The 15,901-nt window shown below is 34.2% G+C and overlaps 3 protein-coding genes across 5 annotated transcripts in view; all 3 read right to left on the bottom strand.

Moving 5' to 3' along the window:
* The window catches only part of LOC149483860 (uncharacterized), a 167,890-nt gene extending 167,377 nt beyond the window's left edge, over positions 1-513 (bottom strand). For all 3 annotated transcript variants that reach the window (XM_089701316.1, XM_089701317.1, XM_089701318.1), the window contains exon 1: positions 350-513. The gene's annotated coding sequence lies outside the window, so the exon portion shown is untranslated. The remainder of the gene's footprint in view (positions 1-349) is intronic.
* iPLA2-VIA (calcium-independent phospholipase A2 VIA) overlaps positions 1-15,901 on the bottom strand; it is a 217,244-nt gene that overhangs the window by 45,077 nt on the left and 156,266 nt on the right. The gene's annotated exons all lie outside the window — the stretch shown is intronic.
* The window catches only part of LOC149483859 (uncharacterized), an 88,886-nt gene continuing 88,589 nt past the window's right edge, over positions 15,605-15,901 (bottom strand). The window contains exon 3 of the mRNA XM_089701326.1: positions 15,605-15,815. Within this exon, the coding sequence (XP_089557452.1) occupies positions 15,805-15,815 (11 nt within the window). The 3' untranslated portion in view covers positions 15,605-15,804. The remainder of the gene's footprint in view (positions 15,816-15,901) is intronic.

Here is a 15,901-nt window from a genome sequence, read left to right as displayed (position 1 = left end):
TTTTTTTAAATCTTGTTATTGTGACCTTCTTGCAATAATTTGAGATAAAACAACGCAAATAAAGAATTTTCTTGCCACTACAATAAACTACAATCAATTTGGAACCCATTCCAAAACTAATCAACACGCTATTATTTATATTTTTTACTTCGAACGATATCAATAATGTTTTCTAAGTAACTAATAAGACTACAAAAAATTGACCTATACTACATTTATTAGCATCGTTTGTAGGTAAAATAGGCTGAAAAAAAAGTAAGGTTTTTTTTAAAGCGGGTTCCAGCGTGACGGAGCTTTAACAACCCACTTCATCGCCCCTTTACGCTATAAATCACAAAATGAAATTTACCGGTTTGATCGTTGATATTCGTTCAAGGTGGCTGTATTGGAAATACAAACAAACAAACACACACGAAACTTTGTCACTTAGTTCTTGTTTATGATATCGCGAAATGTACTAGGCGCACAGAATAGCGTAAGAGCACGAGTGCACCTGTTAGCACGGCGCGAAAAACGTTACTGACACGATGCGCGGGCCATTAGTCGAACACTGAACACGTCATGCGGAAGCCGGTTCTCTCCTGGACACCAATATCTTGAAAGAAATCTGCACTTACGCCGCACTTAATTTTCAGATAAGAGAAAACAATAAAAAAGTCTCCAAACATTTCAAGCCATTACTACTGAGAAAAGATTTTCCTTGTCGAAGAAAATTGTGGGCTTCTTAGTCTACGCCTACTATATGATTAATAAGTAGGTACGCAATATTGTAGTGTAAATATAACAATGAACGAATGAATGATGTCAAATCGATTGTTAAATAGCCTTTTTATGCGTGCGTGGGATCAAAGGATGAACTATAATTATTTATTATAATAAATGAGTCAATTTGGGCGCAAAGACATAAATTTTGTTTGACGTTCAATGTTTGCTCGTATTACCTTTTACGTCAAAATTCAGTTTAGAATTTAAGGAAAATGCGATACTTCCTAATCTCTATATTCAGATACTTGTTCCAAATTTATACGTGGAAACTTTTCTATTTATTTATTCAACACCTATCGAGTATTCGAGACGATGAATATATTCAAATATTTTCTGAGCTAGGTACCTATAATATGTTAACGGAATCTTAAATCAACCAACCTTTCTTTGTTTTCTACAAAAGATCAATGATCGAAATGAGAAAAGCCTTTTTATGGGCAATTGCAGAGTTAACTTGTTTTTGTTATGATTTTTGTTGACCTCAAACGAATACACGACGTATAAAAGCTCATATAGGAAAACTTTGCGAAGGTTAACTTAAACAAATTGATCATAAACTTCCAACACAATTTAACACTCGCAACATTAAATTGCAGCTCATTAACTAATAGGAAAATATTGAGGGCAGTATCCCACAGAGACTAGTTAATAGCACCATTATCTACTTATAACAAAATATTTAAAACCAACAATAGTTATACCTAAAACTGCAAAAAGTATATATTTCTTTTTAAAAATAAAATTTGAGTGGAACATCGAGCGAAAAACACACATTATTATCTACTATTTGCATGGTGCAAAGTGCAAACATATTATGTAATATGTTACACTATTCAGTTGGTCTGATATAACAGTACGACCACGTATATTGCCTTGTATTATAGCATATTAGGAAAGCAGTTAATCCGGGCTCAACGCTGGCTTAATTGTCTCCTTCACGCCGTCTCCGATTTCCGGCACCACGAGGCGAGCACAATACAAATAGCGTCCGACCTTATACCCCACTTTCATCGACACCGTACGATAATTACTGAAACGCAAAACCTGCTGTTGATGCTTTTAATCCTTATACTCTCTCGGCTACATAATATCAACACTTCTAAAGAATTATGACGAAGGAAATTAAATTTCCAAATGCTTACAATGCAATAACTGAAAGAAGAATTGAAGATTTTGTAAATCCGTTCACCTGATACGTTTCTTACTATGTAGGTTGACTTATTAATTATCCCTAATTACTTACTTATTTGAGATCTTTATAAAGCATATTATACTGTACTCACATCGAATTAAAAAGTTATTCACAATGTTAAGGATCACTACACTTCATTCATATATAAGTAAATATATTTCATTTATTAATAATTCATATCATGAAAGGTATGAAAAAGTAATATTCAACATTTCTTATTACTACTTATTAGAATATTCTTTGAATTATTCTACGCACGTGTTCCTTCGTGACTTCGCTAAGTAGTCTTGAGTGCAATGGGTTTTTAAATTTGTAGGACTTTTGTACAGATACAAAAATGTTTCATTTTTAGTAGAAAAAGATCATAAAGAAAACAACAAATACAATATTTATAAATATTCACCTCACAATCCTATAAGCGCCAAATGAGTGTACAAACGTGTCAAATTTATTCAGGTCATCTTTAGTCCTATTGACCCAAAAATCCATAAAATGAATTATAAACAATAGATCTATATTATTTTATGATATGTTATATTTTATTATACTGATATATATTTATTATCAATTCTTATTTCTCTCTCCTTTTCAAAAACTAGAAAGCAAATTACACGCAGAAAACACTATTCGTGAGCAAAATGATTTATCAAAACGTTTTAGTCGGAAAGCCTAAAAACTAAAATATGTCATCAACAAAACGCGGTTTAATTTTAGCATTTCGCAAAACCGAATCGCATATACCGACGATACAGTTAACCAGAACAGAGATAAACGTAATGAGACCAGCGAAAAGTGCTCAACAGATAAGCATGCGACACAATCACGAAATCAATTTCGCAGAAAACCAGTGCGCGGTAACGGGAACAACGAAACTCGCATAAATGTTAAAATGGCCGGCATTGTTATGGTTTGTTTCACGGCACGATGGTTATCGAGCGCGATGCACTGACCGATGCAGTCAGGCTCGACCGTGTAAGATGCCACCAAGATGATCAAGTCACTGACGTAATCCATGGGGGTTTAAGGGAATTGGGGTATGGCGCAGTGCTAATAGCCTTCTCTTGTTGGGTCCTCGCGATAACCGGTGCATTCAGGCTCAACCATATAAGATACCACCACGTCGAGACCATCAACCCAGTGACGTAATAATGGGTCTAAGGCCATTAGAGTATCGACTGGAGCTCCGCTCTTGTGGTAGCGTAATGTGAGATAAGCATAAATGAGGCATAGGACGACTTACACTTTTGGCACATGAAGTAACCTTTTCATAATCTTTGACAATGCTTTTGATAAACTTTGATAAATATTCTTCTACCTCATATTAAGTGAAAAGGGGAAATAGATTACTTGGGAGGTTTCCCTTGCAAGTAGGTTATGTCCTGTTATAGAAACCCAATAAGAGGATGTCGCATACAGGATTCATAAAATCTAAGTATATAATGTGGTTGACCTCATACTATGAAGGACCCTAAATATAGGTAAATATATCTAGAATAGAATCTTATCCATTCAAAATTATGAAGTAGACATGGATTTTTATGTTTTCAAATTTTATACAGAACAAAACATAATAACTTCATTAAATTTATAAACTACAAGATTATAAGTTATAACTTTTTACCATATGTTTAATAAGTTAAAAAATGTATTCATACATTTTAATTTTAAATGATATACTATATAAAAATATTAACTCTACTAATTGGATATACATACATATTTTTTGAGATATAGTGAATTGTTATTGTTTGTAGATAGTAGACTAATGAGAGAAACAGATACAAAAAAAATATGTTATCATTTACCAATGTTTACTATCTTTAAACAATGTGAAATTTATTTTACTCATGTGATCTTTTGAAATGTAGGTAAGTAATGCTATCTTTTGGGATTTGAGAACAAATTGAGAAATAGGAATTCATTGGAAATGTATCACTGATAAATAAGATAAATATTGAAAAAGATATAAGATAAACAAAATTCTGAAACTGTCATGTATGAAAAGTATGATAGATATATTTTGTAGAGCAAATTAGTGCTAAATTTATTTGTAGTACAATAAGTACATTCAACGTCACATCCGCTAAGTATTGAAGCAAATAATAAAAATATAAAAATAGCACAAAATATATAAGATAAGTGTTTATTACCTACAATTTATTCTTGGAAGCAATACTAATTCATTTACTTTGTTATCATTACATTTTACTTTATAATTTGATATCCAACCAAGACATAATAATGCAATTTTGTATGCAAAATAACACTATCAAAAAACAAACATTAAGATAATCAGTAAAAATGCACTTACAGCTGATTTTGAGAACCAAAGCATGCATTTTACATACTTTACATTAGCTCACAGTACAAACACTGCTACATATTATCAAACCAAACAAAACATTATAAAAACAAAACAGAAAATGTGATAAGATACTGGGAGACCTTGTGTTACTATCACATAATATCCAATCATTTGGTTACTTTACGAGAAATTATTATTATTTAAGAAACATAACATGGGAAGATTTATTTATCCCACAATATGAATAGTTAAATAACATTTCCATGCAGTTTCACCCACTGGCAAAATGAAATTATAGAGCTCATGTGTTATTCTTCTAAGGGCCGATTTTTTAATGCTTGGATAAAATTTATTCGTCGAATAATGTATAAAACTGCCATTTTAAAAACGTATTCTAATTGCCCGTATTTGACAGTTTACGTGACATTTTAATATTATCGTGAAATACCATATTGGACAGATAAGTTTTATCCAAGCATTGAAAAATCGGCCCTAAATATATATTACTGTTGTTTCTTCTAAAACCGTCTAATACTTTTTATAAACATAATAAGCCAATTTGGTATAAACATAATAAGATATCTCGAGTGCCATATTATAGTCAAATTGAGGTTCTGTTCCATTTTTTAAAGTTAATAAAAAATTGTATTACTTATACCTAGTTTTACATCAGATAAAATTGATCCTATAATTAACTTTTTTGATTACTTATTTAAATTAAGCCATTGTTATTTATTTTTAAGATATTGCTTGGTGACTTTAAAAATTAAACCATTCATAGTATCTAAGATAAAGCTTTCTAAGATTTATTTGACCTCACAATCCTCCAGCATTCAATGTCAAGTGGAGATAAAAATAGTTGTTGGACCTTAGTTTGATAACATAATAATGGTCAACACTTCCCATTTCGTCCCCGTAGTTTAAGATGATGACATAGGATATGGTGATTATTTTATACCTATGTGAATATATCACTGATCTGTTCAAACTGTTATAACTACTATGTGGTATTATTGTTACAAAAATATTACAGTGATTCTAAAAGTGAACAAACTTATAAACTACTGGACCAATTTGAAATTCATTTTGCAAACAGAAAGTTATATGATCACTCAGCTATTTATTAACCCATTGACCACAGAGCGGCCCGATCGGGCCACGACACAATAGATTTTCTATTGTGTCTGTGATTCCGGGGACTGAGAGCTTAAAAGAAAAATAAGGGATACCTATCTACTGAAACCAACCCAAGTTGAAAAATTTAAATCTATCCTATAGTTATAAAAGCTGAAGAGTTTGTTTGTTTGTTTAAACGCGCTAATCTCAGGAACAACTGGTCTGATTTGAAAAATTGTTTCAGTCCTAGATAGCCCATTTACCCAGGAAGGCTATAGGCTATGTATCATCACGCTAAGACTAACAGGGGCAAAGCCATGTGGGAGAAACCGTGAAGCACAGCTAATTTAAAAATAAAATAACCCTACAATATGTTTTGTCAAGACATAAAAATATTCCAGAATATCAATTGTTATATGATATCAATGTCTACAAAAAACTTCATGAGATCAATATTGCATTTATTGTAGTTATGTCACTGTAAATAAAAAGTAAATTGTTAAAGTGGTAACTAAGTGAAACCTTGTTAATTTGTTACATATCTACCTTTGTATTAATTCTTATCTGAATAAGCTATGTATTAAAATATGTTTCAAAACCCTAATTACTTTAAGAATTAGTGAAATTTGATATTCCATTCAAAATACATACTTTTATGTGAAGGAAAACATTATTTTTATTTGTTCAGATTTATCTAAAAAAAATACCCAATCAATTTCTAAAATTCTTTCCTAGTAGGCGGCTACAGGATACCTGAGTTTCATAGTCTACATACATATAACTTCATTTTGTATCTTGACTCAACCCTGGTGATAATGGGACCAGCAACATATATAATGTATTCAAAATGGAAATGTTTTAAAGCATTCCATATAATTGATATAACTAAAAGGTAAATCTATATGTAAATAAAATAAGTGTTAGTTACACTACTGACTACTTATAACTCAAGAATGGCTGAACCAATTGTAATGATTTTTGGGTTGTTGGATTCATCTAAGATATTTATATTATATATAAAACTCAAAGGTGACTGATATAGTGATCAACGCACAGCCCAAACCACTGGACGTATCGGGCTGAAATTTGGCATGCAGGTAGATGTTAGGACGTAGGCATCCTCTAAGAAAGGATTTCCCGAAATTCTTGAGGGAACGTAGAATATACAGGGTGTCCCACTATTGGTATACTAAGCGCGAAGGAACTTGTAGTTTTGCATACACTGATCACGTAAAAAATACTTTTAAAAAAAAATTACGTCCAAAAATAATTGATAAGATTTTAAGTAAATAGTTTAAATTTCACACTTCACAGCATAACATACAGCAGATTTAATTAAATTAAAAATTGAGCACACATTAACCTCTTTGAAGTCTCGTTGTCTAAAGGCTATTTTTATTACTTTTCTTATCATAAAATTTTCCCAATGCATAGTTTGGCGCTTTAAAAGAGAAGTATTATGAATTAAACCATGCATAAATGTTAATGATTATTATATCAAGTGTGTAGTTTAAATTTTTGACTAAGTTAATTGCAATGAAACACAAAAACAAAACCGTTACGTTTCGTCAACAACCATATGATAAAGTTCCCAACTGACTTACTGGCATCTACAAGCACTAACTAACCCTTAACCATCAAGATTTCTCATTAAAAATGTAGATTCAAATATTTATTTACCTTAAAATCAGTAATTAAGCAGAAAGCAGGCCACAGGAACAAAGTAGGATGATATGGAAAATTTAAGTTAAAAATTCACATGTACTGTCACATATCAACATTTGTAAAATATTAACACTACGAATATATATAAACGTTTTTAATTTAACACTATAGAAAATTACAACTACGTATTCAATAATTAAAAGGAACAAACGATACGCAAATTTCACAACATTCTCTAGCACAAGACGCAATCGTCAACCGTTTTTCTTTGCAAATAAATAGTGAAATTGACATTACAATTTACAATTGTTGCCAGCCATAGTTATCATAGAAAATCAGATTGTTAAAAATGACAAACATTTCATGAAGATTTCATGGGTGCTTTTTTTCATAGTGATGGATATATTTGAAACCACAGGTTGAAACTTTAAATTAAACTTTGTTCAGGTAATTTCTCGTGTAATTTAAATATAAATTTATTATCGAGTAATTTAGTAATTTAACTTCTGTATTAATTTACTAAGCAGGTTGTATTTAAACCACAGATTTAAACATTCGTTTAATACTCACTCATTACTGTATACATAATAATATAGCTAATCATATTCTGTGATTAATTAATTATAAAAAGGGTTTAAATTCAGTTAGTAGAGTTTTTTTCAGATTATTATAGTAGAGTAGAGCCATTTTAATAGGCAACATTTGACAGTTTAACAAAATTCAGCAACGTAACCTAGTAACGACGACATAGAATAACATGATATTTCGTTATGTTAGAACTGCACATTTGCCTTTTTTCAATTACGATTACATATTTATAATAATAATGACCGATACAAGTTATTTTAAAGATTTCATTTTACTGATAAACCAATAAACATAATAAACAATTTCTGAATTAAAGAACTGACGTCGCTACAATTTTGTGTCAATAAACTTTTTTTCTTTCTAAATACCAGAGACGTTACTCTAAAAATCGAAATCTGACATCTAGAATCGAATGCATTGATTACTTGTGAATAAAAATCATCATAAATAAATTAATAGATGCGTTGTGTTTTTTTTTAACTATGTATTATACAAATTGTCTTATATTTTTGCTCCTTTAATTTACGAAAGAAAGTGTATTACTGGGACAGGGATTCGCCTGATGAATTTTAAAATTGACATGTGTTTCAAGTTCGATTGACAAATGTTTCAAGTCCGTATCGATTAATTCACTTTAATCGATGTTTTTATGCAGGTTAGAGTCTGGCCAGCCAAAGCTGCCCAGTGTTTTTTGTAGCGGCCACACTATGAAATGTCATCATGGCGATTCGGCGTAGTTAGTTGTCAGTTTTGTTGAAAACGGTTCTAATCATTTGTTTTAATAACGTTTAAATCCTGCTGTGTTGTGAACCTAATGTACCTATATACTATGATCACCTCTAAGAATATCAAAAGTATCAAAATGTTTTTTTCCTTCTAAAGCCGATGTTACCAGGTCCATATTTTTTAAATTTGGCGCCCTTTACTGGGTTCAGCTTTGGCTGGCCAGACTCTACCACCCTACGAAGATAAAATTGATAGACGTCAAATGTTGCCTATTAAATTGGCTCGACTATATTAGTTGTATACGTAGTATATTATTATTAGTCTGTGATATTAGATAAAATATTCTAGGTTTAATGCGCTGGCTAGGTATAATGTGTAGAGGCGACCGCGGCATAAGCTGCGTCCGATAGGTTGTTGAAACTTTATTTTTCACAGTGTCTTTGTTATCTGTGTGTGTTTCTTGTATGGGCGTATTCAGAAAGAAAGCTTGAAACTTATAAGCGCTTATCGGCGCTTGTCATGTTCATATATTTTCCTGCGCGGGTTACCAGCGCTGACAAGCGCCGATAAGTGCTTATAAGCGCTTATAAGTTTCAAGCTTTCTTTCTGAATACGCCTGTGGCGTTTCTAATTTATATAATTTCCATTATAGCAACATTATCTATGTTGTCAATGACGTTTGCAGAGTTCAAAGACACTCTGTTTTCACATGGTATTAAATTATTGTTCCACTATAATCGTTTTGCTCTGTAAATTATATGTTCTAATTTATAAGTGTGACTGTGGCAATAAATAATCAAAGTTACTACCTACGTGTTTCAATCTCAATGATCAATCTCATAATGGGAATACAAACCCCATATTGGTGACCCCCGACGAACGACGCCATTTTGTAAAATGAAAGAAGATTGAATTGATTATTGAGTGACTATTATGTGGTACAGTTGTTTATCACATAAAGACGAATTGAACGACTCAACGAATCAAGAATTTATGTGCCATTGCAGTTTCTCAGAACGTTGAACACAGTCTTAACACAGTTATACAATCGAGAAAGTACCTACGGGTTAGTTAATCAACTGAAGTGAATTGAAAACTTTAATAGTGTCCAGTGGATACAGTGCACAGTGTTAGTTATTGTAAATGTAAAGTGATATCATCGAAAAATTTGCACTAGAGCTGTGCAGAGTGATCCAGTATTCACTCTGTTTTAATTACAAGCAGAGCAACCACAGGGAGTAACTTTGTTGGACGATTATTAGAAATATAATATATAATTTTATATCTACATACTTCATATTATGGTTACTGTCATATTCTAAACATTAAGTACCTTTTATATTCATTATTTGTAAACAATTTGTTAAATATACACAATTTTTAAATATAAGTTCATAAATTGTATCTTTTAAAATAATACTTTATTGTTCAATTGTTAATTGTAAATTTTTTTAAATATGTTTACAAACTAAACTTTAAACTTACTAATTTAATATTTCTTCTTTAAACTTAAAGAATAATGTTTATTGTAATTCAATCTTTTGTAAACTTCATTTATTAGTTATATAAGAATTTTAATGTTAATTATTGAAAGATTTATCTTTATAGCGTTATAAGATTTATTGTTGTTCACTGTATATTTTTATATTAATTATGTCTAGTAAGGATAATGTAAATATGAGTGAACCTGGATCTGGTGGTGAAATAGAAGCACCAAATTCCCAAATCTTAATTAATAAAGTATCAATTCGTGTCCCTCCCTTTTGGCCTGACCGTCCAGCGCTATGGTTTGCCACGCTGGAAGCACAATTTCACTTGAATGGTATAACTCAGGAATTAACTAAATATTATTATGCTATTAGCCAACTGGACCCAAAGTCAGCCGCAGAGGTTGAAGATATTATAATTACTCCTCCAAAAGATAAACCTTACTCGACTATTAAAAACGTTTTAACATCTAGATTCTCAGAATCATATGAGGAAAAGGTGCGTCGCTTACTGGAAAAGGAAGATATTGGGGACAGAAAACCTTCCTCATTTTTAAGACACCTTAAGAGTTTGGCAGGAACAGCTTTTCCAGAGCCCCTACTCAAAACCATCTGGATGAGTAGGTTACCGCCTCACATCCAAGGCATTCTTACCGCACAAAACTTGCAATGTCCAGAAGATCTTGGTGAGCTAGCCGATAAATTGCAAGAAATAAGTTGCAAACCGACGCAGATAAATGCAGTTAGCAGGAATAATACAGATAACGATATGAGAGAAGAAATTAAAGTATTAACGCAACAGGTTGCTGAACTAACTCGCATAGTTGGCAGTTTGTCAACTAGCCGTGGCCGAGTAAATCAAAGAGAGTCTAACCAGACAAGACGACATAGTCGCTCACACTCTCGCAGCCGCAACCTATGTTGGTATCACAACCGTTTCAAAACCAAGGCAACTAAATGTATCAAACCTTGTTCTTGGGTGCCCTCATCCCAGGAAAACTCCAACAGCGGTCAGTAGAGGCGACTACTGATTGCTCAGCACCCAGTCGCCGTCTCTTCGTTACGGATCGATATTCAGGCCGTCGATTTTTAATTGACACTGGATCTGATCTCTCGTGCATACCTAGATGTAGCGTCAGTATATATAGCAATAAACAGCCACTTCAATATGATGTTATTGCAGCAAATGGTTCCAAAATCAACACATTTGGTTTTCTACAACTGAAATTGAATCTAGGACTGAGACGGGATTATATATGGAATTTTATTATAGCAGATGTTGGAACTCCAATTATTGGATCTGACTTCTTGGCACATTATTCCCTTCTACCAGACTGTGCTCATGGAAGACTGCGCGATGACGCAACGGGTTTGATAACGAAAACTGATATTTCTTCACTTGATCAACCCAGTATCAAATTCATCCAGTCACCAGAATCACCTTTCAAGCACATTTTAACTGATTTTCCAAACATAACACGACCACCCGGACCTCCCAAGCAACCTAAACACTCAACGGTGCATTTCATCACTACTACTGATGGACCACCGATTTCTTCACGGTCACGTCGTCTCGCTCCACAAAAACTGCGGGCAGCACAGAGGGAGTTCGAGGAGATGGTAAGAGTTGGAACAGCAAGACCTTCTAGTAGCTCTTGGTCCTCTCCCTTGCATCTCGTCCCTAAAAAAGACGACACTTATCGCCCTTGTGGAGATTACCGAGCGTTAAATGCGCGCACTATTCCGGACCGCTATCCAGTTCGTCACATTGGAGATTTTTGTCAAAATCTTTCTGGATGTACCCTATTTAGCACTTTAGATTTAGTAAAAGCCTATCAGCAGATACCTGTTAATCCTGACGACATTTGCAAAACAGCTATAATCACACCTTTCGGACTCTACGAATTCCCTTACATGACCTTCGGGTTGCGCAATGCTGGACAGACTTTCCAACGGTTCATTGACGAAGTGGTTCGAGGATTCGATTTCTGTTTTGCCTACGTTGATGACATTCTTGTCTACTCCAAAGACCACCAACAACATGCCGAACACCTCAGGCTCTTGTTTAGTCGACTAAATGAGTATGGAGTAGTCATCAACCCAGCAAAATGCATATTTGGTGCACCTGAGGTAACCTTTTTGGGATACCGCATTAACGCTGAGGGTACCTACCCTCCAAAAGACCGAATAAGTGCGCTTATGGATTTCCCTCTCCCAAAAACAGTACAAGGTGTGCGAAGATTTCTTGGCATGGTCAATTATTACCGCAGATTTTTACCAAACGCTGCCAAGTACCAAGCCGCTCTAATCGACGCAGTTGCTGAAACGAATAGCAAAGGCTCCAAACCTTTTCCGTGGACACCTGAATTGAAGGAATGTTTTGCAGACTGCAAAAGAAGTCTGTCCCACGTTTCATCACTATCACATCCAAATGCCAGTGCTTCAATAGGTCTGTTTACAGATGCATCTAGTATGCATGTAGGTGCATGCTTACAACAACAAGTTGATAACGATTGGCAGCCTCTTGCGTTTTTCAGCAAAAAGCTTACTTCTAAACAAGCAGAATGGCCAGCTTATTATAGAGAGCTGTTGGCTATTTACGAAAGTGTACAACATTTTCGATACATTTTAGAGGTTCAGCATGCAACTATTTACACAGATCACAAGCCCCTCGTTTATGCTTTTGCTCAGCGTCGAGATAAATTGCCTCCTACGCAATTAAACCAACTCACTTTTATCAGTCAGTTCACTACTGATATAAGGTATATAAAAGGCGCAGATAATGTAGTCGCAGACGCCATGTCTCGAATAGAGACTATTTCCTTAGAGGATGATTACCAAACATTAGCTGCTTCGCAAGAAGGTGATGAGGAGTTGAAGAAATTGATGACATCCTCCTCCTTAAAGCTAAAAAAGATCATAATCCCTGGAACTAATATTACTGTATTATGCGACACATCAACAGGTCGTCCTCGACCGTATCTTACTTTACCGTTCAGAAAACCTACTTTCGATCGGTTACATAATCTCAGCCATCCGGGTATCAAAGCTACCACACGTCTTGTAGCAGAGCGCTATGTATGGCCGCACATTAATAGGGATTGCCGCAAATGGGCTCAAACCTGTTTAGAATGCCAGCGATCTAAGGTGACGAGACATATTCACTCACCCTTGGTACCTTTTAAAAATCCGTCGGGCAGATTCCGCAGTATCCATATCGATATAATTGGACCCCTATCATATTCAAATGGATTTAACTATTGTCTGACGGCAGTTGACAGATATACACGGTGGCCAGAAGCCTGGCCTATGTCATCCATCACAGCCGAGGAAGTAGCAGACACATTTGTCACTGGTTGGATCTCACGTTTCGGAGTACCATGTACTGTCACAACGGACCAGGGACGACAGTTTGAATCCGCATTATTTCGTCGACTGATGAACGTATGCGGGGCGAAGCGTGTGCGTACAACCAGTTACCACCCATGTGCTAATGGCATGGTGGAAAGAATGCATAGACAACTAAAGAGTGCGCTTATGTGCCATGCTCAAACATGGAGTAAGGCATTACCGGTGGTACTCCTAGGCATGAGGTCCGCGCTCAAAGAGGACCTAAATGTTTCTTCCGCAGAACTTGTTTATGGCGAACCTCTCCGTTTACCGGGGGAACTTGTTATACAAGCAGAAGAACGCAGAAGCCCTAACGACGTAGCAGATTTCGTATCTGATTTAAGAAGTCAGATGGAGATTTTACGGCCAATACCCGCGTCAAATCACGCACATAAACAATCTTTCATTTTCAAAGACTTGTCAGAAACTACTCACGTATTGCTCCGAGACGACACAGTGAGACGTCCTTTGCAGGCCCCGTACACAGGACCTTATCAAATAATTAAGAGGAGGGATAAAACCCTGACCTTAGATATCAATGGGAAACACACCACAGTCAGCGTAGACCGGATCAAACCTGCGCATATAGACTCGGAGGGAACACCTTTTTCAACAGTCCCACGTCCCAACAATAGTAACACTAACCATATAGCCCTTTCACCCACCCCAATTACACTAAATTGTGAAACCCAATCTCCCAGTGCACCTGTCACCACCAGATCTGGGAGACGAGTCAGATTTAGGAATATGTTAGACTTATAAAAATTTATGTGTACATTTTTTTTTTCTTTTGTGTTTTTGTTCATACATATATTATTTTGTAATGTTTTTTATATGTATACCCATATTTTCTTCGTAGGGGGGTGGTGTGGCGTTTCTAATTTATATAATTTCCATTATAGCAACATTATCTATGTTGTCAATGACGTTTGCAGAGTTCAAAGACACTCTGTTTTCACATGGTATTAAATTATTGTTCCACTATAATCGTTTTGCTCTGTAAATTATATGTTCTAATTTATAAGTGTGACTGTGGCAATAAATAATCAAAGTTACTACCTACGTGTTTCAATCTCAATGATCAATCTCATAATGGGAATACAAACCCCATACGCCCTATGTTTCGCTGTGAGTTGACTGTGAGACTTCTTTGGTGGCAAGTCTACTTTGTTCTATGCATATTTGTATAACGCGCCATCTATGAAATAACGAACAAACTAATAAAAAAGTACGATTTCATAGACAATAAAGTAACTCTGTATACCTTAAAACCCCTTACAGACGACACAATTTTTCGTCCAATTTGACTAGATCGGCAATCAAATTGGGTCGTCTAGACGGAAATATGAAATTCAAGGTCATTGGGTGGTCGGGATCGGCCGATTTGCGATTGCCTTGGGATTGCCCGATCAAATTGGGTGGTGTGGACGCTAATTGGCCAATTTTTACTTGTAATCTCTTCCTGATGCTAGATATTTAAGCGTTACTATTAATCTCTCCTCAGGACTAACGGCTTCTCTCATAACAGTGTCTTGTTTAGTAATGTATGGGCTTACTAGAGATAATAATTCATTAAAAGTGTCATGGTCCATCCGCATAAAATTTGTGAAATCGACACTGTCCAGTTCTCTAACAATATTTATATGACTTCGGCGATTTCTTTTAAGCAACCATTCTTTGCTCCATATCCTTTTTATTTTTCTTTCTTCTAAATTTGTAGTTACAGCCAATATCAGGCCCAATTTTTGTTTTTTACTAAGAGGCATGTTGCAAAATAAAAGTCCAGTCAGTAACAGCAACGGAGCAGAACTAAAATTGGCGATTTAATTGTGTACGTGTGGATAGACGATCAAATTGGGCCCGATTCAATCGGCAATCAAATCGGCTGATTAAATTGTGTCGTCTGGAAGGGGTTTAAGATGGCGCTCTAGATATTATGTTTAATAATTACTAGGTAGGTATGTACTCAAAAAATATATAATATTAAAAAAATATGATTTCAAGTTTCTGTCTATTGTGTTTCAACAACAAAGGGGAAAAAATTGTTCACCTTGTATAATTAATTGTTTTACATAAAGATAGTGTTATAAAAGAAAATGTTAGTTCAATAATTATTATAAAGAGCATAGACAAATATAACCTAGTATTCGTCCATGTAAAGAGCAAAGTTGTCGTGTCTAATTTAAAATCCATATAATATTAATTTTGCTCTGTGAAATCTATATGTAAACAGAGAAGGGTTACTGACTACTGTTTATCTGATTTGATTCGTAGCTTTTGAAATAGGTACTTCATAGTCATACAGAGGTGGTCGTTTACGCACTTCACATATTTAGTATTATGAACAGGAAGTAAAATAAAACAACAGAATAACTGAAACAATTTAATTAAACCAACATTATTTCAATATAAATAACGCTCGTTTTATAATGGAAGCCTCTACGTACAAGTAGCAATGTCACATACAACAGGATAAAATTACGTAAATAATAATACAATATAAAATAATTTATTAATTTCGTAGATTTAATATCGTTGTTTAAAATCCTGAAGAGCAATTATTGAAGCATTCAGTTTTCACCTAAAAGAAAGAGAAATTAATATTAAATACTTAATTATATCTAAAAATAATAATTTATTACATTATAATATTGTAAGTATCCTTTA

The sequence above is a fragment of the Colias philodice genome, chromosome 12, assembly GCF_061535455.1.
Source record: "Colias philodice isolate Cphi_HAF_F1 chromosome 12, ilColPhil1 Martin Lab GWU primary, whole genome shotgun sequence".
In the NCBI taxonomy this organism is placed as follows: Eukaryota; Metazoa; Arthropoda; class Insecta; order Lepidoptera; family Pieridae; genus Colias; species Colias philodice.
This window is presented reverse-complemented; position numbering and strand designations above follow the sequence as displayed.